A 13,522-nucleotide genomic window follows, 5' to 3' on the forward strand; every position below is an offset into this window, starting at 1 on the left:
AATTACCTTGTAGCGATGAGTTCAGTTTAGACAACAATTACACTACTTTTAGTAGTACACCACATAATCACGCATACAGTATGACTCTTAATAAAAGTAAGGCAAGCTTTCAAAAGAATGAATTCATTCTTTTAAATGAAACTTGTAAGTGCACAGATGTCCTTTTATAGGTCCTTGAATAAGATTTGTTCAGTGTTTTACTCTACAGCCAATGTGTCTCTTTCACAAGTAGAAGTGCATTTGTGAAAGTTATGATTTGTGTCTTCAGGAAGAAGTAACTCACAATTTAATAAGTTGCATTTAGAGAGTTTAGAGAACAGGAATTCCTTTGTATTGGTCTTTCACTCAAGAACACCAATAAAACACATTAATGTCTGCGGGTGTTTAAGTTCCAAAGTGTAAAAAATGAGTAAGGATACTTTTGCAAGGTACTTTAGTTGTAAGCTTGAGTCTCCATAGACACACAATAATAAACCTCATCACTCTCCAAATCACTCACTGACTGCTTGTTACAGGTAAAATACTGACTGCCTGTAAATGCCTCACACAGCCCCGCTTTGTGAKGCATTTGGGTACAAATTCTCAGTTGTGCAAAATAATAGTTTTATTGTGACAAGGAAAATCATCCTCGTAAAAATAAAAACAAATAAAAAGTTACCACTGATAGTTATGTTTTTGATAGTGTTTTTTTTGCGTTTTTGTTATTGGACATTGCCTGAAAACCAGACCAAAACTACAGCAGATATCCGTCTTATATTCAACAAATCAAAACGCCTTTTGATTTGTTGCCCCAAATCAAAAGGCACCGTCTTGTTGCAGACTGTCAGAACCATGTTGCCTCTCCATCTGTGCTCGTTTCCCCTGATCCCCTGGCAGGAAACACCRCATGTACAGAAAGGCCTCATAAATAACTGATCATGTCTTCCAGGCAGTTCCACTATTCACCCTGCTCTCCCCCTAACACACACACCCACCCCCCCACAAATAGCTTGACCCGTGACCAGCAGCTTCAAACATATTGGAAGAAACATTGCTTTTGAGAAATCCATGTTGTCCAAAAGGCCACTTATAATACCAAAATGACCCATTTCTCAATACAAAGGTCAAGAGTCACAGCTCAACAGACTTGAGGAGGATGTTTACTCAGACAGYAAAAGGAGGTAGGCACACAGAGAGGGGCTACTTTTCTTTTTAATACATAAATGATAAAACCTGGAGCGTTTGACAGGCATTACATTGACAGGTTTTTGATGGTGAGAGATTCATTATGAGGACATTTCATTGCAACAATGTATTTGGACCCTCCATTATTYTATTATCCTCTGCAAATTAAGTTTATAGGCATAACAGCTCAGAAAAAACTGCACAAATTAACAGCCGTTTACAGGAGACACAAACAAAAGCTCTTTGAATATCTTAAATTGAGTAATATTTAAAATGGTTTCTCCACCTTTACAGATTACTGCAGTCTTAAAATTATTCAGCCTTTTCATGACAAGCATCTTTTATGCCTAGAAAAGCAGCAGTTGGATGTTATTACCTGAAAAAAGTACTAAGTGCAAATAAAATAATCTACCTGTGGAATAAGACTTTTTWACTTATAGTATGGGAAAAATATTGTTCCACTGGCAGGTTGTTTCCTTCATAGCAAACACTTTTTCATCAATATTGAGGGATATTGATGAAAATGTCCAAATATTTGAACAATTTCTTAAAATTCTTTCAAACAAGCTCCTATTAGCTACTGAAGTTGCTTGTAAGTTAGTTTTGTAAGTTAGTTTTGTCTTATTTGCTAAAATATTAGCACTTASTAAATAGCTTTTGTTMATTCAATGCTCCACAGAACACAAAACACAAAATCTTTTACACTAACCTGTCCAGTTGTGAACAAGTTGGACCTGACTGTTCTTATGCTTTTGTGTTAGCAGAGGAGCACAGCTTGGTATACAGGAGTGGGACAGCTCAGAGTTTATATGTGGATCACTGTGAAAATTGCTGCCATCAATTCTTACAGCAGAGTTTTTTTTGTTGTTGTTTAGTTTGGGTTAAAAGTTTTTTGACTCCATGGCTCCTCAGGAATCTGCTACCAGATTCCCGAGGAGCCATGGAATCTGATGTAAGCACATTTTGGATGTAGCTTTTTGCCACATCCAGATGGTGCAGCCACTGTTTGTTTAACTACAGAATTCCCATCTGCGTCTCCAGGAACAGTCAGGGACTTTGTTTTCTTTCTGGAATCCTCCTCATTGTTTGAGCATGACAAATAATCTCTTCTCTGATCATTTTGGCCATAATTATTTCATGTAACGAAACCATCAACAGTCCAGAYGTTGAGGTGTTCTCTTGCTACCTGATGCAACTAGTAAAGCCTTTGATTGGTTGCCTCACGTACGTTTTAAAGAGAATTCTAGTCAGGGGTTTAAATAAATTTGAGTGGAGAGAAAACTGAAACTAGATTTAGTGTTTACTTTCTATAAACTTGTTTAAGTAGCTGTATTTAACTGTACAAAACGATCTTGTCAAACTAGTTTGCTGCAACCGCCTGGAAAAACTGAATTTTGCCAGTAAATCTAATTTGCATTAGGGGCCGAAACGTTTTCAACACCCTTCCGTTCAGTTTTATAAATTAGACTCCCTGCTAGTTGTAAACTGGGTCTCTGTTCATGCAGTAAAGAAAGAAAACAACCGATAACCAAACCTGAACGCTCTACCAGCTCAGTAAAGGAGGAAATGTGCATCTCATAAAAGATTTCTCTCCAAATAAGGCCAACATGCCTCTGAAGAGGAGCTCTTTGCAGTGTAGGTGTCCTGAATGTCCCTGCATGAACCAGAGAGAATAATGCAGGCTGGACAGGCTTCAGACAGCGTTCCTCYGCTGTTAGCAAGGCCAGCAATGACAGACCAGAGGCATACGGACAGAATGGAAGAGAAAAAAGACCTCAGATCTTTTTACTGGCKCTCARAAGAAGACTTGTGGGAGAGGTGTTCAGTGGAATTTTAATGGGTTATTTTAAAATGTCAAAATATTTTAACAATTTGTTAAAATTCTTGTAGGACCTGAAAAGTTCACAATTCAGCTTAAAAAAAAAAATCAAATTAGGTTTTTTCAGGCTTTCAGTATTTTACTACACGATTGTTTCATTTGTGTGTTAAAAAGCAGCATTCATGTGTGGAAGTAATATGAATTAGTTTTTTAAGCTCTCATGAAGAACAGATTTCAAGTATAAGTGTCTTGTAAAAGTACTGGATAGGTTTAATTCAGGCATCTGAATTAAACCACTATAAAGGTCCTTCCACTGCAATCATAGCTGCAAGCAGGTTTGCTTATCTCAAAACTAAAATGCCTGTTTTTTGTAAAATATATTTTACTTAATTTGATTGGACAGAGAGAATCTAAAAACATTTAGTTGTAAATCCAATTAGGAGATGAATTTACATTTGGACTTTGACTAGACCATCCTGACACATTTCATTGTTCCTCTGGTTGTATGCTGAGGGTCAGTGTCCTACACTCCAGTCCAGCATCAAGTTGGGCTCAACAGCCACATGTACTTGTACCAACCTTGTGTGTGACTTTTCTCACCTCTAATATAACATTTATTTTATCTTTGATATCTCAATTCATTTCTGGTACGGTCAGTTTTATGATGAAGCTAGAATCTGTGACCATCTGTATTTCAGTCCTGCTGCTTAACTCAGAAATGCTTCAGAGCAACTCACTTTGGAATCACAAGATTGTTATAATATGCCGCATGAGTAGAGCAGCAAATGGACCTCCCCTTAAAGGTGCAGTGAAACCTTTTGTATTAGTTCTCAGCCATTCATTGCTTTTGGTTTTGTAGGGATAAAAAGGAGCTGGAGTAAAGTGGTAAGGCCGTAGCGTTTAAAAGCCGGTTCAGCCCAGTGTTTCAGGGGAGGCTACAACGCAGTCCTTATGGAAATTTACATTAAATTTGCTTATGTGGAAGAAGTCAACACGCCACCTCCTGATCTGTCCTCTGACTTTCTTTATGAACTGAAGATTTTATTCCAGGTGGAACCTTAAAGCCTCAGCTATGTTTTATTTCTAGTAACTTTTTTTAAAAAGGTTTCGGCAAATCTAGYGGCCTTTATTCATCAGTAGCTGGAGAGGAAGTAGGGCAGAGAGAGAGAAGGGGAAAGGGAATGTAATGAAAGACTGCTGGAGGACAAATTGACCACTCTTCTCCACTTTTTTCTTGTACTACTCTCAAATTTGCATGACTTTGTTTTCTCACCATAGAAGCTACATCTGGTCTGGCTCTCGGTTTGGCTGCGATGCCTTACAGAAGGGGCATCAGCTGACATCACGCTGCCAGTAATTGAAAGTTCTCCCTTTCCTGACATTAACTTTTTACTTTTCATTAATATGGAAAGTACTCCTACATCAGCTCTTCCGTTTCTTTTTTTGTGTATCTTCTGTTTTCTCAACCCCCAGGTCTGGTGGTGGCCGTTTGTACTGAGCCTGGTTCTGGAAGGTTCTTCCTGTTAAAGGGGAGGTTTTTCCTCTCCACTGTCGCTACACGTTTGTTGTAAAGTCAATGCAATCGATTGCTGTTGCTACGTGCTCATCTAGGAGGACGGACAGCTGCAAGTGAACGACAAGATGCAATCTGCTGGGTTTAATTAGATGGAAAACTTTTTAAACTAATTTGAATATCTATTAATCCTACTGTTTGATAAGAACGATTAATTGGAACCTATGTGTGGTTGGACCGATGCAAATTTCTAGTAGTTCTGATTTAAAACTCTACTAAACACTGATGTTTTTGGATTGGTGGAAGGAGAGCCCACAAATAGTGGAGAACATTCAAACTTCACACAGGATTCAAACCCAAGACTTTCTTTCTGCAATGAATAAAAAAAAATATTTAGAAATCATTTAGCCTCCCGTCTGACATCATGCTGACATCATCTTAGGAATCACAAACAGACAGTTTAACTGTAAAATGTACTTTATCACATTCACATTGCAATTAATCTCAGTTAACTGTATACGATACATTGGGAGCGGGGTTGGGTGACGTACACATGTTCCTTCGGTCAACAACTTGTAATTCTGTGTTCTGTATAAACACACATACTATATGTTTAAGCCTGTTTGGAAATACTGCTGAAACAAAAAGATGAAGATTTCAGTTTGGAGTGAAAAAAAGCCTCCATTTTCTGTATGCCTGTTCCACTCAAATCAAAAGATGCAACCCTTTTGCAGCTTTTCACCAAAAGAAAAGTGAAACAAATTAAGAGTTAGGTAGAAACATTTGGTTTGGCCGTTAATGGAAAACTGCCGAATCTAATTTAATGTGTGGAGAGTTGTTTTGTATTTTACATAGCTTTCAAAGACACACAATAATAAACCTTTAAAAACTACAATTCTCTTCAACATAAACTGTGTATTAAAATTTCCAAGTACTGACTTCCATCCAATATGGACCTAAAGAAAAATAAGCCTAAAAAAATAAAAGAAAAACATCCAAGGCATCAAAAATATAGCGAGACACCATGAACAGACGATTCAATATCTGAATATCAACATTTGTTGCTTTTTTAAATGAGTGTACAGGACATTAATAACTATTCATGACTCTGTATTTACACTTTATAATGGATCTCTGCAGAACAATAGACATCTTGGCACCCGGAAGATGCCACACCGACAGGATCTGAACAAAAAAAAGCACGGAAAGAAGCAACCTCTCAGGAGAAACGGAGGATTTTCATTCATAATAAATTCACCTATTATTCTCTAACACTATTTTAAAAAAATAATGCTTTCAAGGAAAGTGTTTCCGGTGGACAGTCACACATTCATCACACACTGTCATTCCCTCCGACACACACAAACACACATGAAAACAAACGTACAGTTTGAGTGGTTAACCACAGAGGAGCCGACGGTCGGGTGTAAACCTCTGCCCAGCAGCAGCGTTCCTTTCCTTCCATTCTGATAAGAACGACGTCGATGCGCACAGCCTTCACACGCAGCACATGCAGCATCAGCTTGGCCTCAAAGGCAAAAAGGTTGTAGTGAGACAACGTCCTGTCCCGCTTTTCTATTCAGGACAGAAAATGTCCGCCTCCGCCAGGGACTCTTAAAAGGATCCCCCAATTATCATCCTGACACAGATCTCCCCGGCAGTGACTAAAGCCAGGAATGTTTTTATGCTGGTGTTGGCTTCAGCTGCTGCTCCTCCATCTACCAAAGGTTGAGCTTTTTTTTCCTTTTCTTTTTTTTTAAAACAAGCACAAAAAATTCTGTCTTAGATGTGGAGAATAATTTTCCACCCCCATCGAAAATGCTTCATTTGAACAATACACACACCTCGAGAAAACTGAAATATGTGCTACATGTCATGACACAGAATAAGGCTCATTATCTTAATTTCCTCCCCCCCCAAATTAAGCTTTCTACACGTGTTTACTGATGTTTTGAGTTTAATATGAGTTTGTTCTCACCATAATAAGCTTGAAAATGACACAAAAACCTAAATGCAATTCACCGTTTCCTCTTGACAAGATTGACAGAGAGAACATCTTAAACTGATATTAAACTGATATCTCTACTGCTGCATAATCTGATTATCATAAGGTAACGAGATTTAAAACTGATTTTCTTTCATCATCTATGTCAGGGATGCGTAACCTTTATAATCCAAAGAGTCAACTCCTTATGAGCGGCAAATGTAACGATACTGAAAAAAATCCTAATTTGTGAAAAATATCACAATATAAAAAAAACGTTGCAATAAAAAAAAAGTTTTATTTATGTAGCTTCCAATAATAAAAATAGATCTAAAATTTTTAATAGTGTCTTTCTGCTGTATTTTCAGGGGAGAAAAAAAAGCAAAAATGATGAGCCTTAAATCTGATGTGCTGTTTGCAAAATTACTTACTGCCTCACTGCTTTGTCAGCTCCTGAAGATCTACGTCTTTAATAAATAGTAGAAAAATAATATTGTACTCAAAGTGTTTTTTTTTTTTATGTATTTATGCAAAATGTTGAAGCATTTTCTTCCCTACGCTGATATTCACAAACATTCATGAAAGTGTTCAGGTATCACCCGACGACATGTTGGATGAAACCAGAAGCCTCTTTTTTGGAGAAAGGCTACAACTCCCAGATAAACAAACTCTGGAGACCAGAAAGTTGAGAGAAAAGTATCGTTAGAGTTCCACTAGACTCAGCTCTGTTAGGGAGAAAAAATATATATTTTTCTGTTTTTCAGAGATGCTGCCCTCTACTGTGTCCTTCCTGGATCTCTGGGCAACAGCCCTTTGCAGGGGTGCCATTTATAGTCAAGAAAGGTCCATACTGGACTCAACCTTGAAAGATTTGTGTCTCTGCTCAAAGTTTTTGGGCTCCAGTCGTCTCCTGTTCTTGTTAAAACTGAATCCTTCAAAGAAAAAAAAAAACTGGAAATCCCAACTGCTTACATGTACTAGCCCAGGTCTGCCTTTTGCATGTGCTTCAAGTTAGGCTGAATAAAAGAGGGGATGAGAGAAAGAAGATGTTGCCACAACGACACATTGTGGCATCATTCATAATTCAGAGTGCGAATCCGAGCAGCTCCGAGGAACTGGGTCCAGCTGTGGTAATCTTCCTCCACTCGTCTGAACCTTGAAGTACACAGTGTGGATTGTCTCATTAAACTCAAATGTTTTACAAAAATAGTCTTTTAATAAAAACTAGTTCAGTCCCCTGGAGCATCAGCACTCTGCGTCCACGCTGTGCACGGTCACGGCGGCCTGCAGGTGATGCGTCTGTGTGTGCAGCGGGTGGTGGTGGGTGTGCACGTGTCGGTACGGGTGGAACTTGTGGCTCAGCAGCGCGGCTGTTTGAGGGGGCGTGTCCAGGTCCATGTCGTCGTCGTGGTTACCGACGTCGACCCCTGCCGAGAGGGGGTCGTTGTTTCCGGGCGGATTCTCGCTGTCCTCCTGTGGACTCATGGTGCTGTAGCCTGAACACAGAGATTGATCATGTTACCATCATCCTTAATGTATATAAATACTTTTTCAATAATGGTTACTATTGGAAAAGATTTGAGCCAGTAACCATTTTTTTGTTGTCAGACAATGATGGGTTTTATTTGATTAAAATTTGAAACCCAAAAAGATTTAAAATCCTAAGTCGCCTCTGACAACATCATTCCTGAACGGATGCAGATTTGCAAATTCAATGTAGAGAGAATAACAAGAAAAAAGGGTGAAAATGACCAATGACTGAAGAACAGGAGGGGGGAAAAGAATGAAAGAGATGAAGCAGGAGCTTGAAACTGTCCTCAGAATCACAATAAGTTTCATTGGATGAAATAATGCGAACAAACAAAAAATCTGACTTCAGTGTCAAGCGCTAACAGTTTACAGACATCAAATGTAAACATAGTAAATGACTTTTAAAGGAAATAAAATAAAGGATAAAGAAACTATTTGTAAAAATGAAAGGCAGGTTAAAATAATTCATATATGCAGTGGTGGGTACACTTCCACTAATCCGCTACAGCACTTTAGCTAACTTTGAAAACATTTAGCACACCTTTGTCCCCTGGAGAATATTTTTCTGGATAAATTTTAAAGGGCTAATTTACTTGGTTGTTTTGTAAACTTTCAGTTGAATAAAATTCCACATCTGTGTTGAAGTTTTGATTATCGACTTAATAATTCTTCAAGCAGCTAGTCGTTTACATAGTTGCTCTTATTTTGAATGGGGTGAAACCTGTTTATGCAGCAGTTCTGTTTCCTCTCCTCACATCCCCTCCCTTAGTGGTAGGGAAGAAATTATTAATTCAACCGTTAGTCCAAATGAGTAGCTAGCTTGAGGATATTGTTTAGTGGCCGTTATGCAAATTAATTAGTCTGTGCTGCAGTAATTTTAAAAAAATGCTATATTTAAATGTATTGAACAGAATAGCTGGATTAGTTAGTTTTTGTACATTTCTAAGAGTGAGATTACGCTGCTGCAATAAAAGATTCATTTATTTTGTAGCTTTTCATGCAGCTGTATTCTGTAGCAGTGGTGCTAATAAGTGCAGAGGGTGCTGCACGCAGAAAAGATGCAAGGAGTGCAACTAGAAAGTGTTCCAACTCATTTGTTCTGTTTCACCATCTGTGGTGCTACACTCAGCAGAACCGCTCGCACATTCTGATTTTGTTTCATTTTAGCCCACTCTCTTCTCTTCAAGTTCACCCTTGTTCTCCGTCAAACATCGGTTATGCAACAAGTACGAGAGATCCTGGTTGCCAGGAAGTGGAATGATGCCACATATGTGGGAGGCAGAGAGCCTGTGTGGGTGAAAGTGTCCGTCCACAGCAAGTGTCAGACTTAGAAAATTCTTAAAAAGCGAACATGAGCCAGTCAGCTCAGATGAAGAGAAAATCAGGGTTCAGGCTTGTGATTAATGCGAAGAATAAAAGGAGAGCTCAGAACTGGGAGCGAAGGGAGAGAATGTGAAACTGAACCAGACAATTATTCAGGTTTCTTTTTTTGAAGTTTATGAAGCCTTGAAAAAGGAAGGTTTTCCTGTTTCCCAAGTGTCACAGAAAGTTCAGGGTCTGGACAGAGAATTAAGAAACCTTCATTTTTTTCACATTACATGCTGCGTAATAAAACAAAACCTAGCAACCAAGGTGATTTTTGCTCAGTCTTATTTGCAAAACAACGTAGCAGCTTAATTAATTGGAATTTTTTTTCCCCCCCAAAAAATTCCGCCATGTGGTGCACACCATGTTGGATTCAGGTCTGGACTTTGACTGGTCCATTCTAACGCCCTATTTGTAGTAAGTTTAGTGGTCGTCTCACAGGATTTTTTCCCCGTGTTTCACTTATTTAACTCCATCCATCTTCCCACCAACTCAGACCCTCAGTCCTAGTGAAAGGCCTTCCCACAGCATGATACTTCCACCACTGTGCTTGACATAGTGCAAGTTTTCAGTCATATGTTTGCATGCATACCAAAAACATTCAGCGTCTATCTGAATTTGGTCCACAGGTTACTGCTTGGTCACAAAGCAAGCAGTATCCTGTATCACAGTAGTAGCAGAATTAGAAACCAAATATCTCAACTCTGTTAACTAATTGGATCATTTCTGGATTTTATTTAGGGTGACAGAGTAAAAAGGGACTCTTTGTTTAAAAAAAACAAAAAAAACATGAATAATTTACGTTATGCAGCACTCTCCTTTTGTATTTTCCATTTAAAATGTCTACAAAATCCATTGCAGCTTTCAAATCCAAGTCTGGATGCTGGAGCTAAGATGCTATAGCACAGCATAGTGAGACTTGTCTACGAAGTCTCAATATGACAAAAAATATTATAGTTAACCCTTTAGCCTGTCAGCAAACCATCAATAAATTAACTGTTTTTCACAAAGTTAGAACCTGAGATTAAATAACTGAATTAAAATACAGGCTTAGAATATGTTTGACTTTAAAGGGGGGTATTTCAGGAAAACAAATCGGATAAAAGGAACTTTATCAATTTTAAATAAACTCTAAAAACAATCTCCTTAAGCATGTATGTTTACCTTCTTATGTGTTTTGCTAAATAAAGTGAGTGTTTGTCTTACCGTGGTCACTCTCTGTCCCCGATCGGCCCCAGTACCTCCGTCTCCTTTCAGGACTGTGAGTGTGTCTCTCAATGACTGCAGCTATGAATCTGGTGTTACTGACTGAAAGTTAAGACAGTACACAGGTTAGCAAGGTGCTAAATGGAAGCTTTATTAAATAATGTTTGAAAATAGATTTAATGAGGTGCGCTTACTGATTCCTCTGTCTTCATGACTGTCTTCGTCTCTCTCGTCTCTTTCATTGTCGAGGTTGGACATTCTCACAGACATTTCTGGAGGAAAAGCAAAGAAAAAGGACATAAAATAAAGACACTCTTCACAGCTCGAGCATTCAACAGGTTAGGAGTGAACTGTTAAAAGAAAGGACAGAACTGCATTGTTATATTGTCAAAGTGTCTCTTCTTATAGATTAACCAAAAAAGTTAAATAATTAAATTTCCAAATTTGTTCAAAACCAAAACATTTGCCACAAGTTTCATGATTTACAGTCAGAGTTATTCTACAATCACCCACTGAAGTATTCAAAAGACAATGACCTGTCCACAAGACAATAATAACTAACTATATATTTTTCATCTCATCGTGTATTACAAAAACTCCTACTTATCCAAGTAAATCTAGACGAAAAAGAAAAAGGATGAAAACAATGATTACATGTTGCTTTGAATATAAAGTGAGTGATTGAGCTACTGATGAAATGTGCAGGGCTGACTGATGATTGGGAAGCATAAGCACCTGCTTAAAAGTAGAACATTTAACATTAGCTGGCATGGAGAATTTAAAAGTGGATATAAAAAGCCGAGTGCAGCAGCAGTGACTAAAGAAGCAGCTGTTGCTCTTAAATCCTTTATTTAAGCGTCAAATATAACGTTTTTCCCCAACTGATGTACAAGTGTTTACCAATTTTCTTAATTCGTAGATAGATTTTTTTAAAAACACATTTCCTTTGGTATACTGATACAAAAAGTTAACATGAGCATTTTTATTCACAGGTAAAACTCTGAAAAATGTGGTGTACATTTGTCTCCAGTCCCACTTACTTCAACCTCATTTTCATGTTATTGTATTATTTCCTTATAACCCCTGTAGTAAAGCTATGAATATTGTTTTTGAATAATAAGAAAATGTCAAAATATAAACGCTTCATCTGCAGTTGCCTCTATTTCGATAAAGATACACCGTCTCTTTAAGACGTGAATCTGTCCCTCGCACTCACCCTGTGCAGCAAGTGGTGACATGTGCTGGTGTGAGCGTCTGTGGATCTGATGTCTGTAGGCGTACACGGCCAGCACCAGCACCATGATGCATCCCATGATGCCCCCAGCGACCGGACCCACGGGGGCGCTCTTGATCATGTTCAAAGATGCCACTTCCTCATCTGCAAAAGAAGCGAAAAAAATGAAGAAGAATGTTTTTACTCATTTTCAAGTAACATTTCGGCTGTTATTGAACATCTGCTTTTCTGCACTGCACTGAGATACTGCATTGTAAATACTCTGTTGTCTCTTTTAATGTTCAACACATACATATAAAGCACATGAAGAAAAAAAAAATCACCATACTCATTTGCACATTTCTATGATTACAATTTCTTTTCTTGCTTATAACTGTAGAGTATTCCTATGTTATATAGTATATTATTGTTATCACTGTTGTTGTATTGTTAGTTTTTTTGGAATTTTGTGTAAACCTCTTGATCCTGCTGTTACAACTGAACATCCCCTCTGGAATATTAGGATATATAGGATATTTCTATTTTTATTTTTTAAAAGAATCAGTAAAAAAATCCTCCAAAAGCCTGAAGAAGAGACAAAATCAAACTATTTATGCTGAGATTCAATCCCCTGCTGCGATGCTGGTACATTTTTATACATCATTTCTGTTCTATCATACGTGTGAAATATTATTCAACGCAAGGCGGACAGCCAAAGCTGTTGAGAAAACATGTACACACATTTTTAGGGAAAAAAAAATAATAACAGTCCATAAATTACATGATTAGAGAGCTGCTATTTCAAAGCAAATGTGTTCTTGTTATATTTATGTAGGTTGTGTATTTTCTTCTATTCAAATGTGCCGATTTCCTTTAACTCACCAATAAGACCCAGACCGTCTGCATATGGACTCTTGGCTCCAACGATGCCTCCAAAGCACTCCTTCTGCAGGGCGCAGTACGGCTTGTCCAGGTGGGTCTTACCGTCGCTGTCCACCATGCACCACTCACAGTCAAGCACACCGAAACAGTCACTGAAACACAGAGCAGCATACGGAGATTAGAACAAGAATATAAACATGAATGTACTGTGCATATAATAGAAGGAATTATCTTTATCATATAATAGAAGGAATTATCTTTATTCTATGGCAAGTGTAGGATGCTATAACCAGGCAGTAATGTCAGTTTCACTATTGGACTTCATGTAAGGGTGATTATGATCCCATAAACCTGAGAGCACAGCATCAACTGCCGAGCACAGCAGTGGCAACATGCTGTGGGGATACAGTAAAGTGAATATAGGAGGGGAATAATAAAATTATTAAACTTTTCCTTAAATCCACAGCTATATTCCAGTGTTGCTGTATTGGTGTTTCAATACGACAACGACCCAAAACGCACATCAAAAGTGGTTGGTGAACAAATAAAGTAGGAAACGTAAAACTTTTTGAAACCTCAACCCTACTGAACAGAGTCAAATATTCAGACAGAATTATTGTTGATGGCAAAAAAATCTTATTATGACTTAAAGTGATCAGTATCCATGGATTCACCCATTTTGCATTTTTCTGTTAAACGTAACTCCAAGTTATTCGGAGAAGATTGACCTTTTTTTATATACAGCATGTCTAAAAAAATATTCAAAATAAATTTTAGATTGGGAAGCTGAAACTGACTGGTGTTTTCAAAGCAGCCAATCCTAGACCAACAGTTATTTTTCTTGGT

General features: G+C 37.9%; 1 protein-coding gene across 2 annotated transcripts in view; it reads right to left on the reverse strand.

The window, feature by feature from the left end:
- Positions 1 to 6,795: 6,795 nt before the first annotated feature.
- cachd1 (cache domain containing 1) overlaps positions 6,796 to 13,522 on the reverse strand; it is a 91,361-nt gene continuing 84,634 nt past the window's right edge. For both annotated transcript variants that reach the window (XM_008406159.2, XM_017304501.1), the window contains 5 exons: positions 12,677 to 12,828; positions 11,798 to 11,959; positions 10,776 to 10,853; positions 10,582 to 10,683; positions 6,796 to 7,976 (listed from right to left, as the gene is read on the reverse strand). In XM_008406159.2, coding sequence (XP_008404381.1) covers positions 7,726 to 7,976; positions 10,582 to 10,683; positions 10,776 to 10,853; positions 11,798 to 11,959; positions 12,677 to 12,828 — 745 coding nt within the window. In that variant the 3' untranslated portion in view covers positions 6,796 to 7,725. The remainder of the gene's footprint in view (positions 7,977 to 10,581; positions 10,684 to 10,775; positions 10,854 to 11,797; positions 11,960 to 12,676; positions 12,829 to 13,522) is intronic.

Source organism: Poecilia reticulata, linkage group LG4 (assembly GCF_000633615.1).
Source record: "Poecilia reticulata strain Guanapo linkage group LG4, Guppy_female_1.0+MT, whole genome shotgun sequence".
Classification (NCBI taxonomy): Eukaryota; Metazoa; Chordata; class Actinopteri; order Cyprinodontiformes; family Poeciliidae; genus Poecilia; species Poecilia reticulata.